At 44.0% G+C, this 20,732-nt stretch overlaps 1 protein-coding gene across 2 annotated transcripts in view; it reads right to left on the reverse strand.

Annotated features, from left to right (window-relative positions):
• LOC147615005 (uncharacterized) overlaps positions 1-20,732 on the reverse strand; it is a 78,598-nt gene that overhangs the window by 20,600 nt on the left and 37,266 nt on the right. For both annotated transcript variants that reach the window (XM_086780288.1, XM_086780287.1), the window contains exons 14-16: positions 8,700-8,766; positions 8,506-8,576; positions 8,263-8,359 (exon numbers count right to left, since the gene is read on the reverse strand). In XM_086780288.1, the coding sequence (XP_086636414.1) occupies positions 8,263-8,359; positions 8,506-8,576; positions 8,700-8,766 (235 nt within the window). The remainder of the gene's footprint in view (positions 1-8,262; positions 8,360-8,505; positions 8,577-8,699; positions 8,767-20,732) is intronic.

The following is a 20,732-nucleotide window of genomic DNA, read 5'->3' on the forward strand; positions in this document are numbered from 1 at the left end:
AAACTCGGTTCTCTCAAGAACCACTCGTCGGGATTCCGCTAGAGACAAGCGAGGAGCTGGTTCTCCAAGAGCCATGGTCGCCACAAAGGGTCACCTGCAACTGTGTCTGGAGAACCTTGGGATGAAATGAATCAGCCCCTTCGAAAGCGGCTTAGGCATGGCTCGAGCTGCCATGATCTCATTGAAGGCACTCCGCAAGACGGCATACATGAGATACATGAGATACCAGTGCCATAAGAAGAGGGAAACAGGAAGGCCATCCTCCCTTGGACACTTCCCTCAAGGAAGAGGTTGTAGTGCTTCCCCCAACTCATCAATGGAGAAGGGAGAATCAAAAAAAAGTACTCATAGCTACTAGGACAAGCGCCCTACGCTCTGGCGCACATTGTCGCGCAAGGGGGAGTCAATGTCTGCGGTAAGGAGCAGTTGAAATCCAAGTTGATGGCTGACTCCACCATCCCATCAGGTCCCCTGAGGCTGCGTACACCACCTCGGCTGTGGCGTGGTCCAGTGGCTAAGAAGAAATCACCTGAAACTCCGCCCTCTGCCTGGGTCGAGAAGGAGGCTCTGGTATGATATCTACACTCCAATCTCCTATCCTCCAGGGCAATAAGTGACGTGCGGGCAACCATTGTAAAGCCCCCAGGCTAACAGACCCTGAAATTAAGCATAAACATAAGGAAAACAAACATAGACACTGGCACCCAACCATAGAGCCATTTAGGCTCTCATGCCTGAGCACAGGGGAAGAGTAGCATCCGAGACATGGCTCCACGTACAAAGTCCCTGGCATCCCTTACCACTGGTACATCCCCATCGGATATAACCACGGAGTCTTGAGACCTTGAATCTAGGTCTGATGAGTTCTTCCTCAAACTGACTCATAATGTCACTTATATAGGCTGCCTATAAACCAAGAGACAAATATAGCACATCTCATAAAAGCTACTAACCACCCAGTAAAGATGCCTAACCCCTAGGTTGTGGTTAACCGAACCTAAAGGTCTTAAACCCAGATTAGCCTTGAGACGTAACGACCATCATCTGTGCCCCAATGCAAGGGTTCTCAGGGGTTAATACATATCATGGGGAATATGATGCATCAAAGGCACTTGCTTTTATTGTCCAATTGGATATTGCTTTTAGTGATAAGGATTTCACTCAAAAATCCATGATCCAGCATGTAAAGCATGTTCATGAAACGTCCTGTTGCTCATTGTTGGCTTACTAAGAAGCTCTTACTAAATCATGTTGAATGATGGGAAGAGTTCAAGGAGAGGTTCTATGGCCAGTTCTTGCCTCCCAATGTATTAACTGAGATAACAATGAAGTGGGATTGGATGAAGCAAATTGAGAGAAACGGTGAATGCGTATGTGCGAAAGTTTTGGAAAGTGCTTTTGGAGGTGTCTCCATTAGTACATGTCCCAGAGGCGAAAAGGAAGAGAAGATTTCAATTGGGATTACATCCCGTGTACAAAGCGGGATTACAAATGTATCCTAGTCACAACTTTACAACAACTAATCGCAGCCGCCACTACCACTAAGTAATTGAAACTCAAGTTGAGTCGATCCAATAAGGCTAAACCCTCATTCCAAGAAGGCAAAGAGACCTCCAAAATAGTGGACAGCCACCTAAAAAGGACCAAAACCAAGATAAAAATGGTCCAAACACTGATAATAAGCCTACCATGAAGCGTCCCTTCCAAGTGAGACTATGGTCTCAGAGCGGAGCAAACAAAGCAGTATATGAGCGAGAGGGAACGCTTTACTTGTGGTAACACTGAGCATATTGCAAATGCATGCCCAAACAAGAAGAAGCATGATAATGCAAATGCATCAAAACCCAGTGTGCATATGATTCCGGTTGTGCAAGGCAACACTTCACATGCAAGCAAAAACACAGTTGTATATAAAGCTTAGGGACAGCTTAAGGATCAACCCGCTTTGTTCATGTTTGACGATTGTGCAACGGAGAACTTCATATCTACACAGATGGCAACTGCTTTGGGTATTGAAGTGGGGGTCATGGGTCTTCAAATTGAAGCAAAGGGTGCCTTTGTTGATAGAGAAGTGCAGGTTATGTCAATTATTAGCAAAATGCGCATACACATTCAAGGCTATGTAGACCATGAAAACTTTCTTGTAGTGCCCTTGAATGGTTGTGATGTATTACTTTGAAAGCCTTGGCACACATGCATCTACCCAAGGCTTACAAGACCAACAAAATCACCTTCATGCATAAAGACCAAGAGCATGTACTTGATGTTGGTAAAGAGGGTGATACTATCCCAATTGTATCTATGTACAAATTAAGAAAGTAATAAAAAAGAGTGTTTTTGCATACTTGATTTTTGTACAAGATCATGTTCAAGAAACTAATATGCATGTAGACACTCTTAGTAATGATAGGCTGAAATTCTTGCAAGAGTACAATGATTGTTTTGCTTATGAGTTACCAAATGAATTGCCACCCGTACGACCGGAAGATCATCGCATTGATCTTGTGCCGGGTAGCTCACCACCTAATAGGCCAATCTATCGTATGAGTGCGCATCCCAAAGAGAGGAGATCATGAATCAAGTAAATGAGCTTCTTGAGAAGGGTTTGGTTTAGCCAAGCTCGTTCCCATATTATTCACCCGTCTTCTTGGTTCAAAAGAAGGATGGATCTTTTCGTATGTGTGTGGATTATAGAGCTTTGAATAAGCTTACCATCAAGAATCCGTTTCCGATTCCACACAGAGACGCCATCCTTGACAAGTTGGATGGATCGGCATGCTTTAGCTGAATTGATCTCAAGAGTGGTTATCATCAAGTGCGTGTGGTGCCTGACGATGTACATAAAACTGCTTTTAAAACAGCATTTGGGCTTTATGAGTATCTTGTTATACTTTTTGGTCTTACGAATGCACCAGCTACATTCAATAGAATGATGAATCACATGTTCTATGGGTGCAAGAAATTTACAAGTATCTTCTTTGATGACCTCCTAGTCTTCTCGAAGATCGAAGAAGAACATAGAGCTCATTTGGCTATTGTTTTTTAAAAACACTGTAAGTATAAACTCTTCATAAATGCAAAGAAGAGTGAGTTCTTCTTGTTAAAGATACACTATCTTGGGCATATTGTGTCCAAATATGAAGTGCGGATGGATCCTGCAAAGATTGATGCGATTCGGACTTTGCCTAAATTGAGATCAGTGCATGAGATCCGTGGTTTTCTTGGACTATGCTCTTACTACTACCGCAGGTTCATCCACCACTTTTCATGGATTGCTTCTCCTTTGCATGGCTTGACAATGAAGAAGGCTATATTTAAATGGACTGATGTAGAGAGAGATGCATTCCTCAAATTGAAAGATCCAACTACACATGGTCTAGTGTTGATTATTCCGGATTTGCAAAAGCCATTCAATGTCGAATGTGATGCATCTGGAAATTGGCATTAAAGTGGATTGGCTACCATCAAATCAAAGGTTCTCCAACCTGTCATAAAAGGAGAGTCAAAGACTTAAATTTGCGTAGCAGTTGTCCTAAATCAAGAGGGATATATCGTGGCTTATGAGAGCTGTAGATTGCATGATGCAGAGCTCTCTATTGCCATTTATGAGAAAGAGCTCTTGGCTATAATTCATGCATTAAACATATGGAAATATTACCTTCTTGGGGTTGATTTCACAATGAAGACAGATCACCAGATTTGAGGTATTTTCTTACCCAAACTAAATTGTCGGAGAGCCAATTTCCTCTCTATGTTTCATTTTCAGATCTTGCACACCCCAGTGAAGAAGAATGTAGTGGCAGATGCATTGTCACAAAAGCCATATGTAGTAGCTATCTCGGTTGCCTCTCATGGGGACTTGTCTGCCATGTGTGATTTGTATCATACAGATGCTGATTTTGCCACTATTTGGACTGATTTGATGGCTGGTCATGCACATGCCACATATGTGATCAAAGACAGTTATCTCATAAAAGATAATTACCTATGTGTGGCGCCTCACATGAGGCAAAAGGTTTTGGATGAGTGGAAGCGTTCCCACGGTTCCCTTCATCCACTTAAAGATGTTTGTCGCGAACAGATTGAAGATATTAACAATCCAAACGCTTCCATCGCAAAGACTTCTGTTGACATCGACTCTACTTGCAATTGGTAAGCTTTAATGCTTAATTATGGAAGCAGGTAACAGGAGAGAGGAGAGAGGAGCAGGACTCCATGTTCACATAGCCTATGTAGTGTTCTCTTGTCCTACGTGTTGTCTTGCAAATTGTTACCACCATGTGTTGGTGGAACAACAGAGCGCAGATGGAAGGGAACATGGGCACTTGAGAGGGTTCTAACAATCATTTTGTTTGCAATACTCTATTCATATGCATTGGTATGGAAATCTGGTCAAAAAGACCCATGACACTATGTAGTTGATTCTCCCAAGCTTAGTATACACTATTTGAGAGAGAGGTCGACCGTTCCGGCTCATTATGCATCTCTTGTCAATTCAGCAAATTACATCTTGTATTGTGATTGTTGTCCATTAAATCTCAGTGTATTTAATATATATATATACCTTGATGAATCCAAGAACATGCCCAAATTCACCTTTTGGTAGTCAACCCACAAGACTATATAACTATCAACTCCATTATGCATAGTATGGACTAGATACTACGACATTCCCACTAACATCATCATTGTCCAATAGTGGGTGTAGAACTCTGTATCAAGATATGCTCTCTCTCTCTCACACACACACACACACACAAGAGCATATATTCACACAAAGCCCTTCGTACTGAGTTTCTGTCAAACCTCCGGAGAGGCAGGCCAGACTTAGTGTATTTAAGTGTATTGATTAGCATTGTGTTCAACAAAGCATTCCACACCGGTGGAATTACACTCACCTCCTAACCGTAGGTTTGCGATTGCAAACCACCCCCGAGCCAAGGGCTAAGGCTCACTCCCATCTACCAAGTCCATTGCAGAAGTCTCTGGTCTAAGCTCCAACCCACTATTAACAATAACCATAATAAACCCACAAGTCACTTATATAGTGATTACTGCTGCTATAAATAATCAACTAGTCATAAATAGCCAGTAACTATGGTTTTACTAACAATCCACCTTAGCAAGCCGTATCAATCTACTTTCCCTAATCCCAGTGTCACCAGGAGGTGAAACTTTTTGCAGTTGTTTTCCTTATTTACATTTCTTTATAAATATATATTTTTCTTTTCTTTCTCTTTGGTTGCTGTTGCTTTCCCCCGGGATCTCTTGGAAGGGCTTGGACCATTGCAATGTCAGAATGGGTCAACCAGTGGGACTTTGGACCAGTGGTTGGCTAAGCCTGAGAACTGCACTGAAAGATGAATGACAGTGTCCAGGACATGGCCACTGAATGAGGGTATAGGCCAGTTTACACTAGTAAGTGGCCGCCACCGAAATGTGAATGTATCTTGAATTCTAAGCAAATTCTGAAGTGACCATAGTGGTCAAAGATGGTCAGGAGACCAGAAGGAATGCAGATGACATCATCCCTAAAATTTAGGGAACTGCTATTTTAGGCAGTGTCGGAATTGAAAAGTGTTCGCGTCAGTTTGTGCGGAATGTCAAGGGGACCAAAAGCTGACAAAGGACTATTGTGAGAATGTGAACCAGTCAGGAGATTTTTAGCTTGGAAGATTGCATGTGGAAAAGGCTTAAAAATGTGCCAAGTGTCAAATTTATGTGCATTTTCCACATTGAGAAGAGGGAAGCATGGGAATTTGGGCTAAATGAGGCTCATTTGCAGCCATTATGGTGGATTGTTGCAGGAAAAACAGCATTTGTGGTGCACTCCCTTGCCCTACAACTCATGAATTGAGGGTTGAGCTTGCTCCCCACAGCCTCTCTCTCTCTTTCTCTCTCTTGCAGACTATGGAAATGCTCTCATCAAATAAAATCAGGTACAGTTGTGTGAATTTCATGCTTATATGCAAAGGCTAGTTGCCTCCTTGAACAGGAACCGGTGTAGTTAGTTCCTACACCAAAGCAGGGACGGAAGAGGGTAATAACCTCTTCAATACAATGCTGTTTCAGCACTGTTTAGGTGCTGTTTTTGGGCTGTTATGTTGCCCGGTTGATGCCAAAATGCAGTAGGACTTTGCTAAAGTCCTCCAGGACAGTACAAGGGTTATTTTGGGTTGAAAACAGAGCTGAAAACGGGTCTGTGCAGAAAATTACAGCAAGCTGAATTGTGATGTTTTGGACTCCATTGGGTAGCCTGATGCCTATGGAAGTGAGCCTGTCAATTGGGACTCCTTCTCAGATGTTATGGAACAGTTTTAGTGCAGTTATGCTGGCAAATTTCTCCCAGAATTTGTAAAACTCGGCTGATGCAAGTAGAGTGCTTTGTTGCACTCGTACTTTGTATTTTCCAACTTTTTAACAATAAAGAAATACCGCAAGGGGCGCCGGACTTCGGGGCCCCTGTGTTGTTGAGTGAGGGAGCCAGGATTCTGTGATTGTGTGTCTGAGTAAGTCCAGGTTATTTGTGAATGAATTACCGCTTTATGTGTCCATAGACCGGTTTTACCCAGGGCTCCCCTAATCTTGCCAGATTAGGCCACTAATCCCAAGGATTAGCATTCAGTACATAACATGTGTGAAACTCTAAAGAGTTGTGTTTATCATGGTAGTCCGTGTGTCCATGTGCAGGACAACTATGTAAAGTCGGCAAGACTTTGCAGGTCAAGAAAACCTATATATGTTAAATCAAAAGTTAAGAAAGCCTATAGGTTGGAAAGACCTTAGGGATATGTGAACGGACCCTATATGGACCTTGTATGGTCAAAAGCTTGATCTTGGTAATGACAAGATGATTGGCCAAGGCAGTGCATAGTTCATCCCTACTTGGAGAAGAGGTGCACGTGAATTTTTGAAACTCAATTGTTTCTAAGACTTGTATCGACAATTTCATTCCTATGAAGGAGAAGTATGTTCAAAGAGATTTATCATGGTGTCAAGGACTGCGAATGGCAGTGACACAAATGTGGAAAAGGTTATTGAACACTTCTACAGGGTGAGCATGAATTGTAACGGACTTTGGACAATCTGGAGTAAAATCACAAAAAAAATGTAGACATGCATAGTATGGGATTCTTGTGTTGCTTGCTCTAAGTGTTCAAAGCAAGGTGGTTCCAAACGTAGTGAACGATACGTTTAGTACGTTTGAAAAACGTAGTGAACGATACGTTTAGTACGTTTGGAAAACGTGCTGAAAAGATTCCAAACGTAGTGAACGTTGCTCCCGATATATATATATACAAAATTTATAGTTTACTTATAGAATTTTGAAATATGAAGTTTGAAGATTCATCAATGAACATTAAAGCACTTACTAATACTATACAACCTTTAGTTTCAATTTTGAAAGAGGGAGAGAGAGAGAGAGAGAGAGAGAGAGAGAGAGAGAGACTTGAGCGCCACATAGAGACGCCCGCAGGAGAAGACTTGAGCGCCGCACAGAGGCTGCCACACGCACGTAAGGAAAAGCGAAAAAAAAAACGACTTTGACTTGCGTCCGTTTTTTAACCTATAAAATCAAAAGTGCACATTCACTACGTTTCCAAGCGTTAGTGAACGTTCCGAACGTTTGCAACATTTGGATTACATCCAAACGTAGTTTGGATGCAACTATGGTTCAAAGGAAATAAGGAACCTAAAGGCTCAAAGTAAACCCTAGAGACATGGAAGTGATTGCAAACAAATCAATCAAATAGTCATAAACTATGCATAATTTCTTAACCAAGAGTCCTACTCTTCGCGATCTCTGGTTGTTTGTGTCATTGGTCCATGAGAGTTTGTCATTTAGGACGATGATTCCTATAACCCTAACATGGAACACATGGGTAAAACCTGGGACCCAACAGCAGCATAAGATTGCACATCATTTATGAGATTAAATGTGAACAGGTTGTGGGTGACAATTGTAGGCCAAAGACCCAATGATGTGTAGCACAGGAATACCAAGGGGGATACAAGAGAGGGCGGGGGGGGGGGGGAGGCGGGGGCGTGTATCTTTTTGTGGATCTCTCTTCATCTTCCTCCATCGCATTTTTTTCATGCATGCTGATTTCTAGAGTTGGGATTCTGCATACAAGATATCTTACACCAACCATCCCGAAGCAAGGAACAGTGGCCACTTTAACAACATTTAGGCATAACCTGCTCTGCATGAAAAAACAAAGACAAACAATTCATGCCATACATTGCAACAGACTTGATTACCTGTCCCTCTACTTCAAAGAACCTTTCTTGCAACATTTTCTTTGTTTTAATGACCTCTAGTTCTCCTCCTGTTGCTCCTGTTTCTGTAGCTTTAAGTCTTTGGTACCACACAAAATCCACCAGGAAGTTCATATTAGTATATGAAAACAAACCCCCTTGCTCTAAGCAAGGTAAAGAGGGAAAGATGGAGCATTACAAAAAGAAACAATGCTATCCATGTCTATGCACTACTAGCATCTTTACCTTTCGTTTGCATTCTCCAATATTGCACTACCACAAGACTTTAGTTCTTTTAGAAGCAGATTGAGTTCTTCCTGATCCAAAACAATCACAAGACCAGAAGTGTTACAAACACTAACATGACAGACTGCTAAGGTGTAACGTACTATGTTCTCCATACCTAGTGAGTGTCACTCTTGTTGCAAAATCATACTTACCTGAAGGTATGATAAGTTCACAAATAAAGTCTGGAAGAACTGCTCTTTAAGCCCACGCAAGGCTTCCCTTTGATTCAAACAAAAACAAACCAAGAGCAACGATGAGGAACAAAGTGTAAGAGCTATCTGTCTGAAATGCAAGTATTTAATCAAGAACAGCATAAGAATGGTTTAAAACACAAACATGCACATATACCTAAACCACTGCAATCTGTTATCTTGAGAGCCTGCAAATCTAGCTCAATTTTGGAATTGAAAAAAAACCCTAAATCTCTACTCAAGAACTATATCGCAGGCAGGCCCAATTTATAGAATGTCACGTGCATCCCGCACTTGGATGCCACGTGGACATTTCTGTACAGCAGATGCAGGACCTGGAGTGGAAGCACGTCCCATGTGAGCCCCCCGTCCGGAACGAGTCATCCAGGGTTCCACTCTAAGAGTCCAAGGGTAGGTGTACAAGTGTCGTACATTGTCTTGGCCAGGTGTGCAAGTCCCACACATGAAACAGTGCCAATCCGTACTGTGAGTCACCGTTTGGAATGATGTCAGGTGTTCCGGGGGTTCGGCTTGTAGCCGGATCAACAAAAGCCTCAGCTTCATCAGCAAGATTAGCATCATCTTCACCAGCACATCATCATCACCATCCGGTCAGATCTTCTTAGCCTCTACACACATTGCACATGGATCACACCCCCGGAGCTCCCCACGAAGATGCACTTTTACAGAGACCACTTCCTCACACTCACTGAGGATGGATTCATCCAGCAGCCGGGCTACTTGAGTGTTCACATGTCCCATGCCCTGCGGATTGCGATCGGCCAGATACGGGTTTCTTCCCACCACCTCACAGTGGAATCAGGTAGAGCTGAGCAAATCTTCAAAGCCGGGAGCTCGTATGGACACCCAGAGAGGAGAGGATCTGCCAACTATGCCACACAGAGGTTGAGACAGAGGAGCATTACATATGCCGCTGCCCAGTATACTATGAGATCCGCGGGAGGTTTCAGTGTCTATTTCGTGAGGGATTCGGTCCACTCTCCAGGATCATTGACTTCCAAGACCAATGTTGCCTGGGCCTCTTCCTGCTTGAGCTCCGCAGACACAGGGACACCTTGAGACACAGGCCCTAGCCACCTCGCCACCTCCCTCAGCAGCCAACCATCACCAGTTTCTTCCGGACCCAGGAGGTGGAGGACACCAACATAGTGGATCTTGTGGACCCTCCACGAGCTGCTCTGGACCTACCCCGCCCGAGAGAAGTTACCTCAGACCGAGCCTCTGCACTCCAGTGTGCCCGACGCCCTCGACCCCCCCATCGGCCACGATCATCTCATTAGCTCCAGATCCAGGACATGCCCCACCGCCATCGAGCTACCTTTCCACGTGACATAGCTGAGGAAGACCTCTCAGCCATACTCGTCAACCCCATGCTTGACATTTTGGAGAGTGGTATACCATCTACTCGGAGCTAATGTTGCTCCCATGTTTTTATGTTCTTAGTATTCCATGACGAGTTTCCATGGACAGTTTTGTGTCACCCCATTGAGATAGCTATATTTATGTTTTCATTCTGTTTTATTTTCCATTCCATGATGAGATATGCCATGGACATTATTGTACCACTTTGGTCTCATAGGCCCATTGGGTCTTTAGTAGACGCTTAATATCTCTCTCTCTCTCTCTCTCTCTCTCTCTCTCTCTCTCTCTCTCTCTCTCTCTCTCTCTCTCTCCAGCGATACAGAGATGCCCACACAAGACATGTGGACATTGATGCCCTTTACACAATTCCTGAGGATGATGATGAGACCTCTCCACCAGCCAAAAGAGCTTGATGTTCCTTGGACCTTGGGTCATCATGCTGTTGTATTCCTGATGATGTATGCTACTTGTATTTGTAGCTAGTAGTCTTTTTCCAGTGTTTTATTTTTCTATTTTACCAAGATCAAGGATCAGTGTAACACTTGGATACTTTGTAACATCTTTTTCGTCTCAAAGACCCTAATGGTCTTTTGAAGACGTTAACAAAAGTTTCTCTCTCTCTCATCCACTGAGGGCCTGTCTATACCCTCACACGTTCATGAGCCTCACGCGCCCAGAGATGTCTCTATGTGGACACTTACGTCCCCTCCTAGTAGCTTCCCAGGTTTCCCATGTTTTCCATTTTCCTATGTTACTCTTGATCTCTAGATCTATAGATCTCTAGATCTTTTCTCACTTTTTTCTGTTACACACCACTGACATTTGTACTTGATCTAACCAGCTTATCGTAACTTTTGGTCTCATACGTCATTTTGGCCTTTCGAAGATGTTAATATAGATTTCATTTCATTTCATCTCTCTCTCTCTCTCTCTCTCTCTCTCTCTCTCTCTCTCTCTCTCTCTCTCTCTCGGGGCGGAGAAATGTTAAGACAAGGTGGAGAAATGGATCGAGGTCGCCAAGAAAGGGAAAGGTAAAGAATCGCCACCCATCCCCACTCCCACCATCATCAACATGACCCTTGAAGAGGAGCAAAGGAGGAAGACTCGGGCCTTACATGTACGAGTGTCCGATCTAAAAGACCGTGATGATGCGGAAGGGGAAACCAAGGAGCTCTTCTCTATGATGGGCATTGAAGCCACGCACACAAAGGCATGGAGAGTGGGAAAGAAGAGAGAAGGTAGTGGCGAATCTTCTAAGGAGAGAGCACTTATCATTCGTCTCCCCTCCATGGAAGCGAAGAAGGACTTCTTGAAGAGACGCCCTACACTCAAGAAGACGGGAATATTTCTTGGAGATGACCTCACACTCTCGCAACTTGCCCACATGAAAGAAGTTATGCCCGAGATAAGGGCAGCCCGAGAGAAAGGGAAAGGGGCCTTCTATAGAGATGGTAGAGTGGTGATTATGGAGAGGCGCTCTTCATGACGGCGCGAGACCTATGGGACTACACTCAAAGTTGCTACTTGGAATTGTAATGGATCTCTACGCCTTGATGTAGGGGCTTTTGAGGATAGTTTCACTGGGAGGGACATCATCTTCTACTGTGAGACGCATCAAGCTCCTAGACAGTCCATGCCACATGTTAATGGATACCGATGGGAGACAGCTTGTAGACAAGAGACTCGTTCAGAGCATAGAGGACAGGGCTCAGGAGGAGTAGCAGTATTGTTTAGAGAGGAGCTACAGCCACTGATACATATAGTCCACAGAGATGAGCAGGCTAGGTACATGTGGGTTAGACTGAGGGCAGAGACGGGCAGATATCTCTACATTGCTATATGCTATTTTGCTCCTAGTACATCAGTGTATGCATCACCTAGCGGGCAGTCTCCCTTTTCTATTTTGGATAATGACATTTGGGAGTTCTCCAGGGATGGTGACATCATTCTCCTGGGGGACTTCAATGCCAGGTCCGCCCATAACCAGACAGTATTTTATGATACCTCAGAGGAGATGTTGAGGGAGCTTGATGTTAGGGATATGGACCTATCTAGAGTCTCACAGGATGAGGAACATACAGTGTATGGGCGGTATTTAATAGACATGGGGACTGCACATGGATTGGCCATCCTGAATGGCCTACAGAGATTCTCGACATCGGGCGGTTTCACTAGCTTTCCACATCGGCATGGTGCTAGTACAGTGGACTATGTTATGGCTCAGCCTAGTCTCATTCCCTCTTTTCAAGATTTTATGGTAGGCACTAGGCCGGTTGGAATAGCAGTGGATCATGCTATCTTGTCCTTCACTCTCACATTTCAGTTCAGCATCGCTCCATTGGGACAGGTCTCCACACACACTCGTTATACCTTTACGAGGGAGACTGACACCGTGTACACGGTGTTAGTCTACAAACGCTTATGTGCCGAGGAGCCAAGACGGCCATTAGATGAGCTCACTCAGATATTGATAGACGCTTCATGCTACAGCATCAGAGGCATATCTGTCACCAGCCTGGACATTTCCCAGTCTGAAAGGGGTCTAGTGGACTCCAGGATGTTTAAATATTTGGAAAGTACAAGCTTTGGGAATGGGAGATTATCCTAGAATACAAAGGACCACACTCCTAAAATTTAGGAGAGTTGCTATTTTTGGCCCGACTCCGATGGAAATTCTGTTCGCGTCATTACATCTGGAATTGAGCAAATACCAAGAGTTGGCAAAGTGCCTATGACAGAATGTCTACCAGTTGGGATATTTTTAGAGGTAAAGATTATGGAAGGACCCATCTCTTAGATTGGGACATGTGGCAAGAAAGTGGACCAAAGTGAGACAAGTGGCCTGACACTTGTTAGAAAAAGGATCAAAGTGAGACAAGTGGCCTCACACTTGTCACTTCAGCTATTGCGTGGCTCTCCACTTGTCATCGTAACCTTCTCTTGCCATTTTAGCTCATGGGAGGCCCAAATCTATAAATTGGAGCCCTCTCTCTTCATTACTGGAGGCTCTCTTGCTGCACACTAGCCTCTACCACCGTTGAAGACTTCCCTAATGATGGCTACTCTCTTTCTCTCTTGAAGGCTGCCCATGAAGAATACCGGCTGATGGGGACTGTTTTGGAGGCTTCCATCGCGAAGAAATACTGAAGGCAAGGGTATTTAATCATTTATTATGATTTCTAGCCATTGTACTTGTTGTACCAGCATTTGTACTTGTTGTACTTGCTGTACCAACTACCGTACCGGCTGTACTAGCCACTGTACCGACTGTACCAGCTTCTGTACTTGCTGTACCAACCACTGTATCTGCTGTATTCGTCACTGTACATGTTGTACCAGCCTTTATACTTGCTATACCTACTGTACCAGCCAGCGCACCGGCTGTACCAGCCACTGTACCTGCTGTACCAGCCACTGTACCGGCTGTGCCAACCATTGTACCTACTGTACCGGCTGAATGGAGAGTTGTACTTGCTGTACCAGCTCTATTGCATGAAGACCCGTGGTTTTTGGGGAAGAATCAGTACCCACACGGAGGTATATGAATGACATTTCTACAACCTATGTTCCGGCTTAGTTGCCTCATGTTGGGCTGTGTTATGGCGTTTGTATATTGTTCCCGTGGGGAGAGTAAGGCCCTCAAAGCTTGTACATGACATTATTCTCCTTGGGTAATAAAATACTCCAAGGGGGGGGGGGGTCGGCCCATTCCGGCCTCTATGCGGTGTCACACGTGCAAGCTCCATTTTCAGCATTTGTGGATGTTTTGTCCAGCTTTATGTTTTATGCAAAGTGATGATGGATATGTGTTAAGGCTGTGGCCATGTTTAACTGTTTCAACATGCATTGATGGTATCAATAAGTGTGTAAAAGGCCCTAGTCCCCCGGGCACCCGCCGCGAGTTTCATTGGTATCAGAGCATAGGCTTTCTTGGAAGCGGAGGCTTCCTTCTATCAATAAGGAAGAGAAAAGATCTTAAGTGGGGACCACACTTACCATCATTGCTGTTAAGCATGGCCAGCCGCTTCATAGCTTTTGAAGCAAGAGCATGAGCAGTAGACAGCTTGTTGATCTAAGGATTTATGAATTCACAAAATTTATCTTGGAAGTATGGAGTTGGCTTTATGTGCACACGTTTAGCACTCTTTCCATATGGATATTGTGGATTATATTATCAAGCTTACAGGCAAGCTATATGGAGATATATCTCAAGGATATGGTGACGAGATATTTCTTTTGGCTTCATGACCAACCTGGCAAAGAACAGCTAAGTATACTTTGAGTTTGCAAAGTTGGTGCTTTTGCTATTTACTATGAAGTGTTTTTGATGTTCACTAACCCTTGTATAGCTATGCAAGGAGAAAGGTGTTGTTGTTTGCCTTGAGATGGTTTCAAGGAAACATTGTTTATGGCTCCCTTTAATGGGGACATGATTTTGATATTGGTATTATGGAGACTTATTTAGTCTCGCCCAACTGCATGGCTTTAGTATGGACAGGCTACCTCCATTTCCATTTCAGTACTCCCTGGATGCACCCTCCCTCTCTCTCACACAGGCAGAGATTACCAGACTTATCAGACAGGACTTGACTCAGCTGGACACTAGGAGGACATGGATACAGCCGACACACGAGCTTGGTACGAAGATGGCTTTCTATAGAGATCATCTTCTCCAGCTCACGGAGGATGGGTTTGAGATTAGACCCAGCTACATGGATACTCATCTTTCTCATGGGGTACGGTGTGCTATTGGTCAGATGCGCACATCCTCACACCAGCTAGAGATTAAGACTGGCAGATTCAGAGGAGTACCAGCTAAGGCCAGGATTTGTCAGCTGTGCCAGATGGAGCCAGAGACAGAGTTACATTACATGTCACTGTCCAGTATATTATGAGATACGAGGCCGTTTTCACTGCCTGTTTAGAGAGGGTTTTGGACCACTTTCTAGAGTCATGAGATACCAGGATCAGAGATGCCTTGGATTATACTTGCTGGAGCTGCGTAGACATAGAGAGGGTCTCTTGAGAGGGAGGGGATCAGAGAGGGAGAGACACCTACAGAGGCAAATTACAGACTTCTTTCGACCAGAGATTGAGCAGTCAAGCCACCAAGCATTGCAGCTAGCCCCAGAGTATAGCCGCACCAGAGGTACACTGATTGATCAAGCTATAGAGCTGGGGCGGTCTAGGCGCCCCAAGATGAGAGACCCATCTCGACACCGGCGGAGACTACAACAGAGGATCAGGACCATACTAGCACAGCATGGGAGACGTCCAGTCAGAGTACTCACCATGGAGGACATTGAGGATATCCGCCATCGACCGATGAGAGACATCTTTGGATAGTGATGTGTATGATGCTTACCTTTGTTGCTGGAGTTTTCCTCCCAGATGTTATCCATTAGAAGCTCCTAGTACCTTACTTTTCCTCATAGTTGTTTCAGTTTCAGTTAGTTGTTTAGCTGTTTTTAGCTTTTCTTACACAGACATTGTATCAGATCCACCAATTGTTGTAACCTTTTTGGTCTCATAGGTCATTTGGCCTTCTGAAGACGTTAATATATCATTTCATTTCTCTGTCTCACTCTCCCCCCCCCCCCCCCCCCCCGGCCTATTGGTGCGGATCACACGTACCTCTTACTGTCACTGGCGAGCTCCACACCAGCACCCACACAGGCATTGCAAACAACTTTCTACTTCACCCATGACTTGGCAGACATATATGAGCATCGTGCATATGACGGGCTATTCCAGATGGATCTCCTATCACCTCTGGACACACTCACCACCCAGCTGTCACTCTACTACATACGGCCGCCACCCGCAGCTTCCCCCATCATACACACATTGCACACACAGATAGATCTGGGAGCATGCCCCAGAATCGGTGGTATGATGATGAGTGCAGAGAGCTATATAAACACCAACGTGCCCAGAGAGCACTGGGGACCATTACACAGAGACAGGCGAGCCGACAAATGAGGATCCTCACACGCCGTAAGAGGCGTGCATATGAGGAGACACAGTACTGGGATATATACCACCTACTCATGAGCAGAGATGCAGCCACTGCATGGCGCAGCATGAGAGAGCCTCGTCCTCGTACCACGATTGAGGATCCACACACATGGCACACATATGCAAAGAATAGACTATGGTAGAGTTGGATAAATATAAGGGGATATAGTGTTGAGATATCAAGCTCAACTAGTGCTACAGACATTGATGACCCGCCTAGGTGTGATAGCTTCCGCACTTATACCACTGGCATGGTTAGTGAGATTATGGTTGATATGCTGCCAGTGGATGACAGGCTCTGTGACAGCCACTTTGGAGTACTAGAGTTACAGCATAATTATAGCACTAGCTCATATAGTCGAGTTCACATTGTGGACCGACCATTGTATGTTAATATAGGAGAGTAATTTCCCTTATAGTATGTACTCTTATCTTTTTAGTTGTATGGTTGTAGGGAAGTGAGAAACCATATCCCTCAGTAGCCGCCCATACCATAGCCACAGGAATCCCGCCCTACCACCTCTACTTTCTTTACCGCCTCGATGGTAGAGAAAGCTATCCGCCGGTTACAGCGTGGGAGATCGGCTGACCACACAGGTATACAGAGTGAGCATCTTATTTGTGCAACTGACACACTGGGACCCTTTGTTGCTCACCTCTTTAATAGGGCACTAGTGGAGGCCCGAGGGCCTACCAGCTGAGTGGACTATGCACACCATCCTGCCTCTCCACAAAGCGGGAGACATGCTAGACCCCAGCAACTACAGGATTATCATGATTGATCATACATTGGCCAAACTTTATGGCACAGTGCTCGAGGCAGAGTTGAGCTCATATGCAGAGAAGGAGGGACTGCGAGCACCAGGGCAGGATGGATTCCAACGAGCTTTTTCCACTATTGACCATATATTCACTCTGAGATGTCTGATTGACCAGGCTAGGGCGCGGGAGAAGAGATTATACTGCTGCTTTGTGGATTTCCGCAAAGCATTTGACACGGTGCCACAAGAGAGACTCTTCCAACGCCTACAGTCATTGGGGATCCCATCAGGGATGGTTTGGGGCATCTATGCTTTATATGAGCAGGTCCTCGGGCGCATAGGATGCCCTGGGGGGCTATCTGATGTTATTGCTAGCACCATAGGTGTGAAGCAAGGATGCCCACTCTCTCCTAAACTATTTGGACTATACATCGATGAGGTGGCTGACTTCATTGGTCACGGTGGTGGGGACGGGGTAGACATCTCAGGTACCACAGTCCACACTATGCTATATGCAGATGATATTATTCTGGTCTCTGAGTCGCAGATGGGACTACAGCACCATCTCCATGCACTCGACGACTTCTGCACACAGAGGGCGCTTACAGTGAACCTTGGGAAAACCAAGGCCATGAATTTCCACACCTCAAGGCCAGTTCGACAACAGGCCATCTTCACGCTAGCAGGACAGGTAGAGGTGGTAGACTCATATGTGTACATGGGGATTACATTTACGACACCGCCAGGAAGATTTACTATGGCACAAGCAGCCAGGGATAGACTCACACGAGGGTATGCAGCTCTAGCCATGCTAGAGAGACAGTGTCACCAAGCACACTTCCAGGAGCCCCACACGAAGGGGTGGTTGTTTGACACACTAGTCACCCCTCCTTTGATGTATGCTGCAGCAATATGGGCACCTGGGCTCGCCACCTCCACATGGTCTCAGATAGAGAGGCCTCAGATTCTCATGCTCTCACGGATGATCCGCAGCAAACCCTCCGTCCCACATGACATTGTCCGGACTCCGGACGGAGTTTGCTGCACCTCCTATGCTAGTAGAGGCCCTCTTCCAGACGATATGCTTCATACAGAGGATCTATGCCATCAGATCAACTCTCACATAGAGCTTTTGAGGCGTTTAGGCAGCTCGCAGAGAGTTGAGATAGGAGATCATGGTATTCACAAATGATACAGTGGCTCACTCAGCATGGTCTTGACATAGATCACCTACCACCTTTCCAGTATGATATACATGCACCACACATCCAGCTCTCTCACAGTGAGAGGAACAGAGTCCTTCGGTAGGATTTATGGCAACGATACACTCAAGAGACTTAGATTACACCTAGTCAGCCTCTACCGCCGAAGATGCTATACTACACATATCAGTTTATGCGTATCTCAGCGGATGGATTCATACAGAGACATGGATACATGGATGTGTACATGCCTCACAGTGCCCGAGTGGCGATTGGCCAGCTCAGAGTGTCATCACACCAGCTTGAGATTGAGGCAGGTAGGGCAGCACGGATCCCCAGAGCAGAGAGGATATGCAGACTATGCCAGGAGGAGGTTGAGAGTGAGGAACATTATGTATGCAGATGCAGAGCATATAGTGTCATTAGAGAGAGATACACCACCATCTTCAGTGGACATCCCTCACTCCGCCAGATCATGGAGTCTGCAGACTAGTGAAAATTTGGCCAATTCTTGCTAGAGACACAATGCCACAGAGAGACACTGCTATGGACTCATACCACAGGGAGAGGTGGGCGACAGCTCCAGCTCACTGATTTCTTCTAGAGATCTATCCCAGTGCCTACCCTGACACAGGAGGGGGTTACACTTCAGCGCACTGCGGACCTTCGAGCCAGACGGAGACCGAGAGCACCAGGCTACCAGACTCCTAGACTACATCAGAGGGAGATCACAGAGATACGAGCGTGACATCAGCACCATATCTAGGAGGGGCTAGCTCACTTACACTGACACCCGGAGATCATGCTCCGAGGTATTTTTGCCTCGCCATTGCCTATGTATCACATATTACACCCCCATTATGGTACTGGTTGGAGCTAGACAGATCTCCATTGCATTCTTGTATACCCTGCGCATATAGGTTGCATATTGAGCCTCTAGCAATAGTGCTCCATCCATCACCCCCCCCACTAGCTCACTACTTTCATAGTTTATTTCATGTTCATTTTGTCCTTTTTTTTTTCCTGGACATCCAGAAGACATTGACAATTGTACATTGATTTGTCTCATAGGTCGAGTTCGGCCTCTAGGAGACGTTAATACATCTTTCTTTCTTTCTTCTTTCCTCTCTCTCTCTCTCTCTCTCTCTCTCTCTCTCTCTCTCTCTCTCTCTCTCTATATATATATATATATATATATATATATATATATATATATATATATATATATATATATATATATATATATATATATAGAGAGAGAGAGAGAGAGAGAGAGAGATGCTTATGGATATGTTTTGAAATGTGCGGTTTTTTGTATGACGAGGACTAAAAAAATTGCCCATATAGGTAGGGCAAGGGTCTCGAGGTCGGTATGAAGGTTGCTGCTAAACAGAGGAGAAAGGAGGTCGGTATGAAGGTTGCTGTCATCTAAGCGTTGTGCATTCAAGTATGGCACTGATGCCTTGCTTGAGCGCATTGAGCAAGATTGCGAAAATGGGCTCGAGGCGGGGATCAGCCAATGCTATGAGAGGATAGGTAAACTCTCAGCGATGCCATATATATATATATATATATATATATATATATACATATATACATATACATATATACATATATATACATATATATACATATATATACATATATATACATATATACATATATACATATATATACATATATATACATATATACATATATACATATATACATATATATACATATATACATATACATATATATACATATATACATATATATACATATATATATATATGTATATATATGTATATGTATATATGTATATATGTATATATGTATATATATGTATATATGTATATATGTATATATATACATATATATACATATATATATATGTATATATGTATATATATATATATGTATATATATGTATATATATACATATATATACATATATATATATGTATATATGTATATATGTATATATATGTATATATGTATATATGTATATATGTATATATACATATATACATATATATACATATATACATATATACATATACATATATACATATATATACATATATATATACATTATATATATATATATATATATATATATATATATATATATTGTGCGTTATCTTCATCACGAAAGATTGCTGAATTCTGTCCATTGAAGTGCCAATCCTATCCATCAAGCTTCCACATGTTACATAGACCCGAAAGAGCTGGCCAACTGCAGTCGACCCCGAAGAGCTGCCCAATGAGCTGCCTGCCACCCGCACTCGCTTCAAATCAAATTCAACAAACAAATGGAAACATTTGTGTTTGTCTTTCTTTTCCCATTCTGTGAAGTTTATCCAAGCTTTGTTAACCAAACTGCAGCCTCCAAGTATGATAATTAGCCGCCCTCACTGCTACCCACACCTGCTGTTCAACCAAACGTTCACTCCGAGCTGGTTCCTTTGGCCAAAAACCTAGTTGTGATTATAATGGTTTAATCTTACCGATTCTGGCAAAGCCTTCAGCTTTATACCAATTCGTATGCAAATGCCCCTTCCCCTTTGGGTCCCTCCAAAGTGTTTTCTTAACTAAATTTGTTCTCTTTCACCTTGATCCATCAAAATAAAAAATCTGATTTCTGT

Source organism: Cibotium barometz, chromosome 41, assembly GCF_041138505.1.
Source record: "Cibotium barometz isolate CiBa-2024 chromosome 41, ASM4113850v1, whole genome shotgun sequence".
Classification (NCBI taxonomy): Eukaryota; Viridiplantae; Streptophyta; class Polypodiopsida; order Cyatheales; family Cibotiaceae; genus Cibotium; species Cibotium barometz.